Here is an 18,442-nt window from a genome sequence, read left to right on the forward strand (position 1 = left end):
TCAAATATTTATCCCCACTTTAAATTTAAATATCACCAGAAATACTGGGGTATTTTCTCAGCTTGGGGTTCCATTTAAAGATATCTTAGGGACCAAAGGCGTATGAACTTTTCACTTTCCATAAGACACCGTTGACAGTTCGGTATCTCTGTAGCGATAGATAGCAACCTGTCAATAAATTCGTATGTCTATTTTGATCCAGTGATCATTTCTCATAATTATACCAATAAAATGAGTGCTGAAAATAGATAACGTATTACGTAGTACCGAGGAATTTGCCTGGCGCTGGGTTATAAGATCTCGTAAAGTAAATGAAAACGTATTTAAATATACTTATACTCGGAAGGGGTTTTCTACCGACGGCGGCTTCAAAGTTACTTTAGCTTTTTGACAGGCGTTTGCGACACAGCTTTTCTTTTTGCGATAAATGTTTACTTGATGATGGCTTTTTTCCTTTTAAGATACAGAAATGATATCATGCTAATCACTTGTATCTATTTGATAGGCCTTGATGCGCGTGTCGGTAACAAAAAAAACCTGCCAATTCGAGATACAAATAAAACAATTCCAGCTATAATTGGGTAATTTTTCGAGCAAAAAGCACTCCCTTTTTTGCCAGGTAAAATAATGGGTTTTCGACCAGCTTATTAAAATTTAATCTGAGAGTATTCGCAAATAATATTGACTTACTGTATTGTATTTTATCGCTGCTATTCATAAACTTCTGTTTGAAATGTTACTGTGTATTTTCGTACATTCCCGTCATAATTTTCACCCTTCTGTAGTCGCCACTACAAATACTATATATATCAGGTGCTAATGGATCAACCACGCTCGATGATTTGTTTATTGCGAGGCAGATTTTAATTTTACGCAACAAGCGCACAGATGCAGGCTCAATAAAAACAGAATTTTCGGATTACAGCGAAAAAAAGAACAAGTCCGACAGGTTTTACTATTTTGTATTTTATAAAAAATTCCCCTGATCTGCGGTTTCATAGAGATCTCTTGAGATTTTAAAGTGGGTTAATATGCAAATTGGTAGGAAAATCCATTTAATGTCACGGAGTTACCAGAAAAGTTTCCCAGAGCTTGGAAACACTTAAGACATGCCAAGGACTTTGTGCTCCACACTTTCTGATCCCAAGTTTTATTATGTTTTTAAGAGATATTTGCTCAAGGTGTGCCCCATCTTGAAGACTTTTTATGATACTCCACAAATCCCATTCATAAACGCGCCAAAAGTCAAATCTCTAGACTCACTCACTCAGATTTTTATATGGGCCCATAAAGAGCCAGTTTTAGATAAGCGTTTCGAATCGGAATCGGACTCGCAACGAGCTACCGTTTCTACTCTCTTTTTTTGGAATTTGGTAGCGTTAGCGTGCCTAACGATAGGCAAATTTTCCAGAAAATTAAGGAAATCGTTTTGGGGATAATCTGAACAGGGTTCGGATGTGATATAGTAAGGGCTATGGCCAGTCAGTCAGTCAGCTGATCGATGAGAGCGAGCGAATATGGAAATACTACACTGTAACTATATGGACGTCATTAATCTTGGCCGAGACCGAGACCGCGACTGCGGGTGATAAGCAGTGGCAGTGGCTCCAGCCCAAAACCAACACCACCTATTCAGATCCAGCGAGAATGAGCAGTGGCGACGACGACGACGACGACGCCAGTCAATGCCAGAGCGCGAAGCGGTCGCGTTGACAGCGGTAGCAGCTCTCCAATAATTTCCCAATACAATACAATACAATACAATATATTATTCGCGATACGGTTCCGAGTTTCGGTGAGATACATCCATCAGATATCGGAGTCAAAGTGAGTGCAATCGATCCGATCCCAAGTCTTCTTCCCACTTGGTATGCGAAATGGAACCACCTCGATCCGATCCGATCGCCCCTCATAACAACAATAACTAAAACAGCCAAACACGCGCCACAGGTGTGAGCAGGTGGAGCGCGAAAAGCGGTGTCTGTGTTCTCATTATTCTGATACTGAATTCTCATTCGCATTCGTGACGTTTTTGTTTTGCATCTTTGCGCCGCTTTTTTTAATTGATTTTATAACGAGTACATAAGACCGCGTTACTACAGTAAAGATATACATATAACAGTATGCAAATATTGTCGCAAAAAAGTATACAAGCTCCGTATGTGTAGATCCCCCTGAAGTGCGGAATTTTTCGGTAATATAGGGGTACCAAAAAGTATAATAATATAGTACAAACACTCTGTTGTTTAGCGTATTACTTTGTTGTGTTTGCAAAAATTATTTTTGGTATATTTTTGGCAAGCTTTGAGTTTTTTTTTTGGACTGTTTTGAAAAAATATTTTCTTTGATATATTTTTAGTCCCAAGCAACGAGTGCATTTGTGGATCTAAAGTGTGCGTACTTATAGATGGTAATTCCTTGCAGATTAAGTTAAGGGCCTGGCTTAAAATCCCATTAAAAAGTATTCCAAAACTCGAGCAGGCAATCTGGGGCGCTGTTTCATTCCGCTTTTAACAAGATTCGTCTTCCCCATAAAGAGTATAAGGTTTCCTCTTATCTGCTAGAACAAATATGTGCACTCATGTTTATATATTTTTCAAGTGCTTTGCGAAATCAGTGCCGTAATGGCCTGACTCAGATTTGCCATTATTAAAGTATGTTAGCTATGTGGAGCATTATTGAAATGTGTTTGAAAATTCAGTAAAAAAGTGTGTTCGAATCACTTCCTCATAAAAGTGTTCCAGCGGAATTCCGAGCACTTACTTCATTAAAAAGCTCTGAAAGTAAATTCATAACCCTAATTGGTTTACCACGAACAAATCCAATACAGAAATCACAAAGCTATAAAATGATTTGAGACCCATTTAAATTCGTCATGAATATCATCTGGTTTTTAGCAGAGCAATATAAAGCAAAATAAAGAAAAGGAAAACAACCAAATGTATATGTAAAGTTATTTAAATGTATTTTGCTTAATAAGTAAAAGCAAAATCTGTGCCGCGGCCTGATAAATCCACTTTTTACTTGCTATTCGGGTTTTAAGGGCCCCATCTGAAGTCCCAAAGAGGCGATCGATCGTTCAGGCAAAACGAATTCGCAAGCCCATAAATTTGCCAAAACAGGCGCCATAATAGTGACTAAAGATTAAAATAATGTAATAAATCTTTTGAATTCTAAAAGTTGGTCATAGAAGCTAGGCATCTAAAGAAAATAATACCATCATAAATTATTCCGCCATAATCCACTTTACGGTGGAATGGCTCCTGCACATTGCCATAGTATTTGATGTCAGGTTGCGCTAATGATAAGGCTACATGGGGTCTATCGTACAGTCGAAATCAAAACAAACATTGAAATTCCACCCAATAGATGGTATACATAGGTTTGGTAGGTTTGGTATATATTTTATTCCACTATCGATGAGATTAAATGTAGCAATGGTTTTATTAGGAAAAATATTTTATTTTCTTATCACTGGGTTTTTATGTGTCACCGGTTCTGTTTGGATCTAGCAGATCTATTGAACATTTAAGCAGAATATCAAAGTTAGGAACTACCATATCGTGCCTCTTTGAATTAACCGCTGTATTTACCTGGTTATACACCTGTTATTATCGTATTTTGCTAATTTTTGCGCCACTTATCAGTCGAGATGCTTGCACAGCTCGTTAGGCACACATGTTCCCATGTTAAATTCATTAGTCGATACGATACCACAAATTTGTTCATATTTCATATTTATTCTGGCAATTTTCGAATCGTTGCAGATCGCCGACACGACTTGGCAACACTCACTTTGATAAGAGGATAATTAAGGTGTAATACATTTTCCCGATTCTGCCTTTCTTTCGGGGTCGTCGCTTTTGCCGGTGTTAATTAAGCCTTCACACACTCAAGTGTGCCACTTGAAATGTCCGCTCGGAGCACATACGAACCTCTTAAGCACTGCCTTATCGCCAGCCAACGGATTCGGCCAACGGAGTAGACACAAGTAAAAAGTGATCTCACAGATAACGCCGATTCGGAATCAGTATCAGTAGCAGTTTCCCAGGCAGTTGTGCACTCCACCGGCAGCTGGTAGAAAACCAGCAGAATATTCATAAATAATCTTTGGAGGCAGCCACATCGGCGGATCAACTCCACTCCACTGAACTGCTGCTGGCCATTGAAAGGAAGTGGGTCTTGTGACTTCGTCGTCGTGGTGCAGATAATTGAATTTAATGCACAAATGAGCCCAAGGAATTTGCTTTCATAAATCCCGTATACACATGTACACAAGTGACGAATGCAATTCCTGCCCTGCACTCGCATTGTCTGCCATCTGCCATCTGTGACCGCCGAGAAAATTCACTTCCGAGTCGCACACATCACTCCCGTCCCAAGATGAAGGCGACCAGGAACGGAGGTCAGCTGCTCATCGCCCCGTCGCCACACAGCCCCTCAGCCCGCCTGCTGCCCCTACGCACCTACTCCAACGCCTCCTCCCTGGGCCACCACCATGACAGGAGTCCTCTGCCGGATGGCACGGACGAGGAGGAGGGTGGGCTGGGCTACCACCACACGCTGGTAAGTGAAGTTGGGGGGTTATTCGGTCCATAAGAATAAGGTGCTAGAAAGGGTTCCATTCTTCAATGTGTAATTAAAGAGACTTCAATTGCTATAGAAATTAATTCAATTTATAAATATGTATAAATAATACATACATTTTTTATAATGAATCATAACTAATGATCACTGTTTAAAAATATTCTATGCTATATACTCCATTCTTTTTTAAGAAAGTGCTTTTAGAGTGGTATAAACCAAAATAACAATTCCTGGTCCTATTATTCTTTTTCTTAATAGATCATCTAAGTTATTACAAGTTTCTTCAAATATACCTTATTATAAATCAATTGATTCGAATAAGAATAAACTGCAGCTTTTCAAGGCCATAGCCTATAGATTAAAAGGTTAAGATCGATGTCGTAAACGAAACCTACAACGGATATTATAAGCCATTAGTGAGAATTCCAATTGTCATCATTCATGATTATATAACTAGTTAATTTTACTAAAGGTGGATATCATTTTCATTCAATCTCAGTATAGGCATACGTCATTCCATACCGTATCGAGGTTTTAAATTCACTTTCTTATTGACATGTTTGTTTGCGGTTAGACTCATTAAGTGGTCAATATTGTTTTATTTCTAGATGATCAAAGGCAATTTCAATGCTAAACAATAGATATCATAAACATATTTCCGCAATTTTACTATATTAATTAATTAATTACTATATTAACCATTGGTGATAACTCGTTTAATCAAATTAAAATGTTACACATTCTTCTTACTTTCTAAAAAAATATAATATAATTTTCGACGCCTATTCAAATTTACTGTGATTCATAGCACATACCGCTCGTTCTCAAGTTATAAATTCAGTCCATATAGTTTATTGGGGGTGGCGTGAAAATTTACCAGTTATCAGGACAAATTTATTGATCGAGAATTGATTGATTGTTTTACAATGTCAATCGGATTCATGAGCATAAACTTTTGTTAATATTATCGCAGCAATTCCCGAAAGTAGCGTCAGAAGCTAATCTATTAAGTGGGGTAACACCCAAACAAATGCTCTACAAAATACCAAAATAAATATACGATTATTAACAGAGCCGTAAATACCCGTGCTAATAGGAAAATACATTTATCTATTTAAAGCCCACAATTGTGTTTGCATTAGAACGCCCACAACGATCCAGCCTGTTTGTTATTAATTTTTTTTATCGTAATTGGTTGGCTGGAAATCCCGAGTTGATAATAAATTGCCGTCTACTGTATTTTTATTTACATAAACACGTCGGTATGGCGCTTAGATTTGGCAATTCCAACCTTGTCACAGTTGGTGGCATTAACTCGGGGGATTACTCGATTATAATTGTATTAGTTCCAGCAGCCAAGTTGATTAAATATAATCTTTGAGTTAGCCACTGTTCTCTAAACACCCTTATAAATGTTTAATATACAGTAGTTTAAATATTAAATAGTAATGGCATATGAGTCATTGAGTTTAATATAAAACGATCTCATCCTAAAGAATGTTGCTTATAGTACTTATAATTTCTCGAAGCAAAGAGATTTTTCGTAAGGGTATAATTAAATTCGATACGCCTTTACACACATGTTTCTTGTTTTACTTTTTCCGCTCATGTGATTAACATGTGACTATTTGCTTGTTTTTATTTTATTTGCTTATATATTTTTTTTAATTTTTGTCATGTGCTTTGACACATGTTGCTCAACATACGAATGAGATTATATTGAGCTTGAGGATAATGTGTAGGCATTTTGTGCCATGTTGGGAAGATTTAAAGCTCCCACGAGCCAAACAAAAGGTTTTATCGTATTCATGTAAATGTACTCTCTGCCCAAATGTTTATTGATGAGGTTTTCCTACTCTCCAGATAAATCCAACGCAAACCAATTTCACTTCAACTTTGTTGAGACACTGTAATTAGCACCTTGAGATAATTGCAACAATGAATGTAGAGAACCCCCATATGTTTAACTTAACTAAAATCCTGAATACCGTTTAAATAGGTGATCTTATCTTTTGACATGGGGTAATTTAAAGACATTCGCTCGAACCTGCAATTAAAGATCAGAGATGGAAACAAGTGTATAGTACTTGTTTAAGTGGTAACTTTAAATTTATTATACTGCAGTCAATGAATTGCTGATCGATTGATTACCTGATACGTCGAAAGGAAGTATTATCCACTTGGATTTGACGGGTTCTTATCGGTTCTATATTGAACCATCCATCAAAATTGGAACGTTATCAACAATCACCTCTATTTAGCTAACCGTTTCAGGATTGCCAAAAATAAAACTATTTATTTGGGTTTACAATGCTATTGCTTTATAAATTATATTTTTAATGGGCCCTAGAGATATGTTTTCTTGTGCGGATCATAAAGTAATTTAGCTAAAATTATATTTCTTTATAGCATGGTATTTGCGTTCACGCGCTTCGTGTTTATCTTTTCCCCATGGATACGCGAAAATATGGTCAGAATATATACCCATACCTATGAAGATGCAAAGCACGATATTTATTCAAAGATTTCATTCAATTTTTAATTAAGTTCGGTAGCTTTTGTACCCTATCCTTCAGGTGTTGTTGTTACTTGGACCCTTATCGCGGTTTTGCGGCTCGGAAGGTGTTTCTAGCACCATTTGAGATGCTGGCTCTCCAGTCGCCACACAGTTTTAGCCAAGATCACTTTGTTTTATCGCAAGCCTGCTAATTTCTATCATATGAGTTCGAAAATGTCGCTTCACAAAAAAGTAAGTAAATTATCATATCATCCGCGTATCTCTGTAACTGCGTGTGCCCAAGAAGGAACTTATATTAAGGAATAATTATTATAAAGAAGTTAATTTAATGGAGTATGACACATGTTTTTAATTTCTTGGAATTATTTTTTTGAACTTAGAAATATCATGTGATTACATTTTTTTTTAGTTTTTACCTAAGCTGGTGAATTTATTTATGGTGATATTTATCTCTTTCATTGGATGAATTGACAAACAGCCATTGATATTTATACAGCACAGGCAAAGTATTTATATCAGTGAAGTGCATCGTCGGGATCCACTTCTTTAAGGATCGATGTAAGGGTTTTCCCAATAGAAACCGGAAAACTTCACGGTGCTTCAACATCTTTATTATAATATGATTAAATATTTTAAAATACTTTCTTAACTGTGAACTGAATACATACATTTTCGGATAAAGCTCCTCCTTGGAAATAAAGTCCATATATCAAACTGTCAAGTAGAGTTGACAATATTTAACTTAACAGAAACATAATGCTCGATTTTTGTCCTACACTGCTTAATTGGTCAAGCAGTGCAGCGATATCTAACAGAGGGTGACAGATCGTGATAAAGCTTTCACTCTCTTTAAATTGGTCTCTCTTAAATGCTTATTCCTATATCAATTTCCCTGATAGTTATGAAAGTGCTAGATTATGACCTGAGTACTCTGCTTACACCCATACTAACAATCTATACCCACTTAGGGTTACCATTATCGCGAATTAGGGGTAGAACTTGTAGATTGACTAAGACAATAATGAAATCTTAAACAGTGCAGACGGACTAAAAGAACCGGTACACTTAAATGTGATAAATCCAACAGATTCTCCAAGACATGTGACCCAATGCCTAGTCTACACATTGAGACTATTAAAGCAAGTAATCGCAATTTATGCGGCTTAAGTGATCCGTCACAGTGGGTTGATCAGTATGAAAATTCCAAGAGAATTAAAAAGCTATTATCTAAGAACGATATTGCTAAATCCCTAATATATGAAAGATAAAAGTCAAGGAAATATAAAAAAATTAATAATATACTTAAGGAGAATCATTGAAAAAGCCTGGAGTATAAGACTTAGCCCACTGTGCACCGCACTTCGTGTCATCCAAGCGCTGGCATTTTCACTTTTTCGCCGTTGACCAGACCACAGATTATTAAATTTATGAAATTCTATTGATGTTTACACGCAAACTTTGACCGCTCGAGAGTGACTGGTTATACATGAGATGAGATACATGGGAACTATGTCTGTATATCTGGCGACGGGCGTCCGCAAACTTGAGACTGCTCGAAGACCAGACGAGTGCGTCGGTGTCTGTGTACTAAATTTAATGGAATCTTGAGTTTAAGCGGGACCGGAGCGGTCTATCCTCATGACACTATTCAGTTGGATTCAAGACTTGGCTCGGCTCACACGCAGCTGGAAATCTAGATATAATATATACCTCCTTATTTCGCAAACGGAATTCAAATACGGGAAATGAGCGATATCTGTGCCATGGATGTGACGAAACCGTATCGGTCCCATCTTTGATAGTGCGCCATCGATCGCGTTGAACTGCTGCGACTATAAACCCATTAAAAACCCATTCGAACTGACAACACCAGTATGGTTTATTTCGGCGATAGGCAACGCGATCGCAATCGCGATCGGAGTAATCAGAAAGTCGAGAGAATCATACACGATGAAGAGTTTGGCGAGGAGAACGTCGAGCTGGTGGACTCGGAGTGGGCGGACTTCGAGAAGTTCATTTGTCAGTTGCGCAAGCGGCGGAACAGTGCCATGTCCATGGAAGAGGAGCTGCGTCACGTGCAGCGGCAGCCCAAGATCAAGTCGCACGCCTTCTACCCGTGTCCGCCGCCCGCCGAAAATGCCCGGGATTCGGACTCCTCGGACGAGGATGATCCCATCGGATACATCGATACTCTTGTAAGCATATATGGGTGTACCAAGGGATCTAAAATTCAGTATTGTTGGGGGACAAACAATCTTTTGTTTGCTAACGCTAGGCAAAAAACTCTTATCTGTATATCTGTCCCGGCAACTTGCATGCGTTTCTTATAGGCCATATACAGCGGAGGCTAAAATAATAGTCATTTCGTTAAAAAATATATATCCGAAACTTTTTAAAATATGCTTATAAGTTGGGTTTTGAAGCACTTTTATAATTTTCTTCCTTGTAAGATTAAAAAATGGTTGTTTTTCGTTTAATATTAAAATTCATAATACCATTCCCAACTTGGAAAACATTATTCCAATTTTTCAAAAAGTGTTTCAATTAAATTTTATTACGAAATTAAATTGCACATCATACAACATTTCATGTACATTTCCAACCGTATCGTATCATATTCATATATACATACGTCTGCGAACCATCGTGATTATACTGCCAATAAGTCTGATTATCCGACTTTCTTATTATTATTACCCATTTTCGATGACGCAAAGAGCGTCCAAATTTTTATCATTTATCACGTAGAGGCAGCCGTAAATCTTTGGAATTACATATGTATTTTTTACAAGCTGTTAAATGGAAAAAGAGCCCATTCAAAAATCACTGCCATCATATAAAAAATCAATCATCCGCACTGTGGAATTTTTATAATGAAAATTGCCATGCTTACAGTGTTTATTATTCTTTATGTTAACAATGTTTTATTTGTACATATTTTTCGTCACAACCGCTTCGTACATCTGCCGTGAAACCATCGATCACAACAGAAAAACTTTTTATGATTTCTGAATGGTTTTCCAAGCTTTTGCTCGCCGCTTTTCCTGCTAGTTGCCTCTGGCGATTTTCCCACTTTCTATTCGCATCTGGGCCTTTGTAAAAGCAATGCAAAAACAGTGTACGACGAATGACAAAACAAGCAAAGACATTAGCTATTTTTAATCCGATTATAACGAAAAGTGTTTATTATATTTAAAAGAAAGCAACAAATATTCCATTGCTAAAGGTAGTAGGGTGGCGAAAAAGAGTGACCGTATTGGGAAGTCGTGGGTGAGAATTATTAGAGTTAGTATACCCCGCATTTTAAACACTTCCTAGCACTTAGATCACCCACATGTTGTTGTTTCAAGATCAAAACCCAAATTGATAATCCATTATCGTGCAACGGAATTTATGAACCATTTCGAAACACCCAAAGGAATGTGCCTTTGATTGCCGAACGAGAATAAGACGAAAACAAATTTTTGAGATTCATATTTTGTTTACACATCTCTTAGCCATTTTTTCATTTTCTTGTTGGAGGTTTTTTTAGTATCGGCACAGCGTGCTACCCTGGCGCAGCGTCTAGCCAAAAGAAAATTTCAATAATTTTCCACACGCAGAGCGCCGAAAGCTCGACAAGTCAGTTTAGTTTCAAAAAAGTTTAGGCCAATACAAGAACGCTCGGTGGCCGTCGGAGAATCAAGATCAAAAATCAATAGATAATGGAAATCATTAAAAAGTGCCAATAGTTATTGGAAAATATATATAGGAAAGTGCTTAAATTAATTTATGTGCTGCTTTTCCGGTTTGATTTCGGCAGCGATAAATCAAATTTATATGAAACACACGACGTGCCCCGTGTAAAATGTTAAAAATAAATGGCAATGCATTTTACAATCGCCGTGTTTCCGAGACGGGGCTCAAGGGCAGTGGCGTCCACCTCTAATTACGTCTGGCAGTGAGATTCAAATTCAATTCGTTTCATTGCGATTCGATTCGAAAAATTTGTACTGTACTGCTGCATCCGAGAGATAACCGAAAAAACTAAAAATAATTGGCGAACAAGATGCGACACAAATATTTGGCCAACAGCCGCGGGCATGTCAAAGGCCGCCACCCAGATCCAAGTGACTGTGAATTCTGATTTGTATTCGACTTTTGATTACGATTGCGATTGTTGTAATCGTAATTTTGAGTACGGGACCTCGTTCGTGTGCACATCGCTTGCTTCATGTTTAACAACAGCCACTCGCACCAGGATGAGTACATTCGCGAATACGCCTTCGAGCCGGAGCTGCTGATCAATCGCGAGGACTATCAGCGCAAGGAGGAGCGCTCCCACAAGTCCACATCCTCGACAGCCTCCACAGCCACCACCCCCGTCCGCCAGCGCTGGGATGAGGTCATTGCCAAGCAGAAGGAGCAGCACCGCCAGCAGAGCATCGATATCGATCCACCCGGCGATGACAAGAACCAGATCGAGATCGAAATCGAGGCGTTCTACTATGTGAGTGGCCCGCGAGCCACCTGTCCATCAGGGTATCAGGGTATTCATGGCCATAACTGCGGAAAGAAACCTTCAAAGCACCACGTCACTCCACAATTGATCCTTCATATCCTAAAGAATTCGCGCATCTGTCCACCTTGAAGTTGGCACTTAATATCCTGAAGAATTCGCGCCACTATTCCCAATCAAAAAACTATTAAGAATATTCGAATGCAACTGACAAACCCCTCAAAAGATAATTCATATTCCAAATCCGAAATATGAATGGAAATATTTAAGTGTTAAGATATGAAATAAAATTTTTTAATTTTATTGTTTTTCAAAAACAGAAAACATATTCAAAATCTTTACTACACAAACATGAATTAAGATACATTCGGATTTTATTAGGGCCCAGTTGTCTACGAAAACCATTGTTCTAATATATATTCTTGACGAGGCGTTTAATTCCCACATTTACACATACCTACTATTTATTTATTTTATTTTCCTCGTCTGCAACGAACAAGCTCTTGCATTGACCCTCAAAGCACACACAGAAAAAAATCATTACAAGGTCTGCCCTTCAATTCACAAATAAGTCAGATTCTGCATCGGAATTTTTAAAACATTTCACTTATGTCGAAATGAATCTTGATTTTCACTTTCTCAAAAAATGTAGTGACCCAAATAATGACGTATGTACAAGACATTGTACACAAAAAGTTGCAGCTGCTAGACTTTTCAAAGTGCCTAGCCGAAAGGTATCACTTAGATATCTGTAAATTGTTGATTACTTTTGAAAAATCTTCAGTTTTAAAGTTTAAAGATGTTAAACAATATTCTAAAAAGTTAAAAAAAAAATAGGTCTGTACATAAACAGGTATTTTAAATGTGTCATCTGGATTTTTTCCAAGTGCATTTGTCTGTGCACTTCCTACACTGTCATCAGTTCTTTTTCTCTTGCCATTTGCCTAGAATTCTCAAGGCAAATGTAATTGTTTGTTTTCAACACAGGTAGCACAAAAAGCTTCTTTGTTTGGTTTTGAAAACATGCATTGGTGTACCATAAATATTATTAGAGCAACATACATTATTATTATTATTTATTAAAGCTCAGGACTTGACTAATTTGCCATTTCTCTTCACAGATGTATGGTCGTTATACCAAAGATTTAGGAGAATTTGCCAAGGATGAAGCCAGAAAGCTCAAAATACTCGAAAAGCGACGAAAGCAGGAAGATAAACAAAGGAATAAGGTAAAATTTAATAGAATCTTTAAAGCAGCGACTACCCATTCCCGTAAAACACAATGTTTATAATGGTCTTGTGATTTATTAATATGCAAACTAAACGAGAAAACTAAATATTCAAGGTATGCAGAGGAATTTACCTAGTAAATTTTAGTTGTAGATCTCATAGTTGAGATCGTATAGTTAAGATCTTCCCGAACGTATCAGTTTATAAAGCAGCAGTGCTGGGACATATTTTCAGGAACTGCTAGGCAAACACTCGACCCGGGCGAAGAAGGTGTCATCATGGATCTGGAGGCACACGGTGGCCCGGCTGGGCGAGGATTGGGTCTTCCTGGCGCTACTGGGCATCATAATGGCGCTGCTCTCATTCATCATGGACAAGGGCATATCCATATGTACAAACGGTAATGGTGCTATTAATCGATTCCCCAGCTCGTTTAAGTACCCATTGTTTTTCTTTATGTATTCTATATTCCTCTAGCGCGAATTTGGCTGTATCGCGATCTGACGTCACAGCCTTTTGTTCAGTACATAGCTTGGGTCTCACTGCCGGTCTGTTTGATATTATTCTCAGCCGGCTTTGTCCATCTCATCGCACCGCAAAGTATAGGTAAGCGTCTGGGTAATCACATATATATAGACTAAATCTCAGACATAATATCACATTTTCTCATTATACACATATCATATACACCTCGAAATAACTTTCTTTTACTTAGTCTAACCTATGTAATAGGTTCGTTTTTGTCATATATCATATATTACTTCCTCTCAATAACTGTCTTTAAATTAGTCTTACCAATGGAGTGGATTATTCTTTGCCATAGATCTCATACTTATCAAATATAAGACTTTATTATTACTTCCTCTTAATAACTGTCTTTTTCTTAGTCTAACCAATGTAGTGGATTATTTGTTGAATATTTCTTAAAAGTAGTCCGCTTGAGTGAATAAATAAGTAATTGCCTTAAATTGTCGCACTCTTCCATTTAACTTGACGTCGGTTTTCCAAAATTGTAGAAATTGTATGAATTTTGTGCTTACTTACTTTACTTCTATGGTTGATTAGGGCCAGGGAAACGAACGAATCTTGATTGTTTCCTATATATGACTTCTTCCCAAGCAACCTCTCTCTAAGAACTATTAGGGTTTTTTAGCAGAACTCTCTTTCTTGTACTCTTACCTACTTTACTTTGATTTTAAAGTACTCATAGTACCACTGCACTCTGGCAGCTGCCCACTCCAAGCACCCTTGGCACCTCCAGTCTGAGAATCCATTGTGTCTACATGTTATATACTCGAACCACTAACACTCCCAGCAATTCTGCTAACTGCACACCTCAGCAAATACTAACCCCTAACCATAGATATAACTATAACTGCGAGTATGATCAATGCAAATCTACATAACATAACCAAACTGTGTCTAGGTTCCGGTATACCCGAAATGAAGACCATACTGCGCGGCGTTCAATTGAAAGAGTATCTCACATTTAAGACACTAGTGGCCAAGGTAATTGGTTTAACGGCAACTCTGGGCAGCGGTATGCCATTAGGAAAGGAAGTAAGTATAAGAATTGATCTCACACTGCATGCACACCGCCGAGGCGGCAAAACAAGTGCAATTTGGAAAATCTATAAACAAAGAATTCAGTTACCGCATTTGTAAATGTAAATGGTATCTCCGTATGTTTCCCTAGGGTCCTTTCGTACATATAGCAAGTATTGTAGCACAATTATTAAGTAAACTTGTCACATCATTCCAAGGCATATATGAGAATGAGTCGCGAAACTCTGAAATGCTGGCGGCCGCCTGTGCCGTGGGTGTGGGCGCCTGTTTTGCCGCTCCCGTGGGGGGTAAGTAATCTATTATCATCTTTATTTATGATCTTAACCTCTCACCCCTGACCTGCTCCAATCCCAAAGGTGTGCTCTTCAGCATAGAGGTCACCACCACCTACTTTGCGGTGCGCAACTACTGGCGAGGCTTCTTCGCCGCCGTTTGCGGCGCCACTGTCTTTCGACTTCTGGCCGTTTGGTTCCAAAATGCGGATACCGTTCGGGCCCTGTTCCTCACGAACTTCACCACCGAGTTTCCCTTCGATCCCCAGGAGCTGTTTGTCTTCGCCTTGATTGGGTAAGTCTATCTATCTATCTATCTATATCTATATAAATATATCCACTTAAATCCAAGAATCAATGCTTTGTCAAAACCATCTAAGTAATAACAATCTTAGAAATTCTTACCAATCAATATTAGTTTAATATGTGACTTATTTAATATATCATTTGTTTCATTTAAGCCTTGTTTGTGGATTGGGTGGAGCCTCCTACGTTTGGGTCCATCGGCGATATGTCCTGTTTATGAGATCTAATAAGCGGATGAACAAGTTCCTGCAGAAAAAGTGAGTTCCTAAGAACAAATGGGTTATACATTTATAATTTTAAATACACTGTTAAATACTTTTTATTTCTTTTTTTCAGTCGCTTTTTGTACCCTGGTTTCCTGGCCCTGTTGGTCTCCAGCATATCGTTTCCCCTGGGCACTGGTCAGTTTCTGGCCGGCGAACTGAGCACCCATGAGCAGGTCACGCAGCTCTTTAGCAATTTCACGTGGTCACGCGATGATCTTACCGTGGAGCAGGCGGCCGTGGTGACTCACTGGATGACCAGCTATACAAGTGTATTTGGAAACCTAGTGATCTACACCCTCTTTACGGTGAGTGAGCTAAAATAAAGAAAGTCTGGAAATCACAGTTACTAACCAAAAGGATCTTATCCCTTTAGTTCATGTTCTCCATTATCGCCTCCACGATACCAGTTCCTTCGGGCATGTTTATCCCGGTTTTCAAGATCGGAGCGGGCTTTGGTCGACTGGTGGGCGAGTTCATGGCAGTGACGTTTCCACATGGAGTCCGATATGGCGGTCGACTATCGCCCATCATGCCCGGAGGCTATGCTGTCGTCGGAGCAGCCGCCTTCTCCGGATCCGTCACCCACACGGTCTCCGTGGCCGTGATCATTTTCGAGATGACTGGCCAGATCACCCATGTAGTGCCCGTGATGATTGCCGTGCTGGTGGCCAATGCCGTGGCGGCCCTGCTCCAACCGTCGATATACGACAGTATTATACTGATTAAGAAGTTGCCGTACTTGCCCGATCTCCTGCCCTCCAGTTCGGGGATGTACAGCATATTCGTGGAGGACTTTATGGTGCGGGATGTAAAGTACATATGGTATGGCATCTCCTATCAGAAGCTCAAAGAGGTCCTCAAGCTAAACAAGACGCTGAGATCGTTGCCACTGGTGGACAGTCCTGATAACATGATCCTCCTGGGATCTGTGCAGCGGTACGAGCTGATCAAGATGATCGAGAAGCACATTGGACGCGAGAAGCGAATGGAGGTGGCCCAGAAGTGGCAGAAGGAGGCCCAGGAGCGGGCACTCGAGGAGGAGAAAAAGAAGCAGGAGGTGGAGCTGAAGATGAGACGTCCCTCGAGATTTGAGGTGTTACCTGCTCCGGATATTCTTAGTCTGCGGCAGATTGCCAATGATGAAATGCTGCCGCCCAAAAAGAGGGCGGAAACCATGCATAGTTCCCTTGCGCCCAGGAAGTCCATCCTGAAGAAGACCAACTCCTTCAACCTAAAGACCTATGCCCAGCCCATGGCCCATAGTCCTAGCATCACACCCTACACCACAATCACCGGAAACTCCGAGTTCCGCATTCGCTCCGCCTTCGAGGCCATCTTTAAGAAGTCCACAACGCTTCAGGATGTCCAGCCGGATCCAGAAACGGGCTCCCTCTCCCCGGCCGCCAGCAACAACGAGGTGGAGGTGCCTCGAACTCCCAGCACTCCGGGCGTTTCCAAAAAGGTTCAGCTGGTAAGTGAAACTGATATACCTTCTTTGGATTGGGTTGGTTCTTTGGGGTTTAAACTGGGAGATGTAATACCTCTTTTCAAGTCTGCACAAAGTAATTGGGATTTTGTTACCGATCAAATTATGCTGGTAAGTAACTCATGAACAACTTTCACTTCATTACAATCATTTTCCTGTGAGATGTGTGTTTAACCCACTCTAATATCTGCAAGCAAGTAAACCCTATTTCAACGGAAGCAACAACATTGGTAAGGATCTACAAACAGAGTCCTGAAAGTATTATATCGCTATAAAAATAGGATCAGCAAAAGGTAGAACTAGAGTAGATAGAAAAATGTAAAGCGTATAAACAGAACTAAGCAACATTTTAATCAGAACCCTAAAATATATTATATAAAGCCTGCGGAAAAGGATAGCACGGATATAGCATTATCAAATAGTGGGGATAGTTCAAGCCAGTCACCGAGTATTAAATTCAAAACAAACAAAGTTACAGATGTAAATAGATCTCCTCAAAAGGCAAAAAAGTGCACGAAAATACGGTTTGCCACTGAAGTTGGAGTAAATGGTTCGCCTACTCGAACGAAATGTGAAATAAAAGAACCGAACGAACTGGGATACTCTATAGAGAATGTGGATGAAACAAAAGGTCCCGAAATTGATGTGGAGGTAGGTGAAGCTATTGAAAATTCAACTAACTTATAATGCATTAAATAACACTTACTCATAAGCCTTATATAACCGACTCTTTTTCTTATCTTAACCAAACAAGAGTATTCATAAGCCGAAATCAGTGCAGCTGGTATGTCTAAAATAAATGGGGTTTATATAGGATTTTTACTTTCTGGATAATAACTACTATTATAATATATTTTCAGCCCAGGGAACGTGTCATCGACATGTCGCCGGAGGATCAGAAGCAATGGGAGCTCGAGGAGATGTTAAAACCCATCGATCTGGAGAAGGCCAATGTGCACATAGACCCCTCACCCTTTCAGCTGGTGGAACGCACCTCCATACTCAAGGTTCACTCACTGTTTTCGATGGTGGGCATCAACCACGCCTATGTGACCAAGATCGGAAGACTAGTAGGCGTGGTGGGACTCAAAGAAGTAAGATTTATTTGATATCCTTAAAGATTACCATTTATAACCTATTACCTCATAACAGTTGCGCAAGGCCATCGAGGACATCAATAGCAACAGCTTTGTGCCCCCCACCCGAGATGAGGATGCCGACGACAAGCCGGCGGTGGAGAAACCCCTGCTCTCCACGAACACTAGCGATAAGGCCGTGGACATGACCGTCACCTCGATGGACTCGGCTCTATCCAACTCTGAGAACTGCTCGGACATCGAAATGGAGCACATAAAGCACACGGATAAGGGCACAGTATCGCTCACCATGCCGCCACAGGATAACCCACCGGCGGAAACAAAAACCACAGAGAACGGCAATCATGCTTGAAACAAGATGATCGGCTAATCAGAATAGTACATACGATACGTATACGTAATATGTTTGTAAAGATCAGCTAAAACACACCTATCATAAGTTACGTCTTACACGAGTTAGTCATCAATGTTATTATGTATTTATATCTCGTTAGTTCATAATGTCAAAGATATCGTGATTTATATTTAAGTTGAAAAAAGAAAATCAAGTCACCAACGAAGGATCTGTTTGTTTTTATTTGTTGGAATATTTTTGATGTTTATTTTATTTTGATTT

At 39.3% G+C, this 18,442-nt stretch overlaps 1 protein-coding gene and 1 long non-coding RNA gene across 15 annotated transcripts; one reads left to right on the top strand and one right to left on the bottom strand.

The window, feature by feature from the left end:
* The first annotated feature begins 1,766 nt into the window (after positions 1-1,766).
* Positions 1,767-18,386, top strand: ClC-a (chloride channel protein 2). Of its 13 annotated transcripts, XM_036819658.3 has the most exons (17): positions 1,767-1,827; positions 3,768-4,566; positions 12,725-12,832; positions 13,068-13,233; positions 13,311-13,439; positions 14,260-14,393; positions 14,530-14,686; positions 14,756-14,966; positions 15,133-15,234; positions 15,314-15,548; positions 15,617-16,714; positions 16,796-16,840; positions 16,924-16,959; positions 17,111-17,380; positions 17,484-17,513; positions 17,590-17,823; positions 17,882-18,386. In XM_036819658.3, exons 2-17 carry the CDS (start codon positions 4,384-4,386, stop codon positions 18,176-18,178), a joined length of 3,435 nt encoding a protein of 1,144 aa, XP_036675553.3. In that variant the 5' UTR covers positions 1,767-1,827; positions 3,768-4,383; the 3' UTR covers positions 18,179-18,386. The 13 variants fall into 13 exon arrangements, 12 of the variants coding, with proteins under 12 accessions (XP_036675553.3, XP_065721718.2, XP_036675554.3 ...); XM_036819659.3 differs by lacking the exon at positions 1,767-1,827 and having other exon boundaries at positions 4,424-4,566; positions 13,049-13,233; XM_065865645.2 differs by lacking the exons at positions 1,767-1,827; positions 3,768-4,566 and adding an exon at positions 7,304-7,336.
* LOC139352973 (uncharacterized) lies at positions 9,630-10,611 on the bottom strand. 2 transcript variants are annotated; one of them, XR_011604043.1, is made up of 2 exons: positions 9,999-10,611; positions 9,630-9,897 (listed from the first exon to the last, which is right to left on the bottom strand). It is a non-coding gene; the product is annotated as an uncharacterized lncRNA (long non-coding RNA). The 2 variants fall into 2 exon arrangements; XR_011604042.1 differs by having other exon boundaries at positions 9,990-10,611.
* Positions 18,387-18,442: the final 56 nt, after the last annotated feature.

Source organism: Drosophila suzukii, chromosome 3, assembly GCF_043229965.1.
Source record: "Drosophila suzukii chromosome 3, CBGP_Dsuzu_IsoJpt1.0, whole genome shotgun sequence".
Classification (NCBI taxonomy): Eukaryota; Metazoa; Arthropoda; class Insecta; order Diptera; family Drosophilidae; genus Drosophila; species Drosophila suzukii.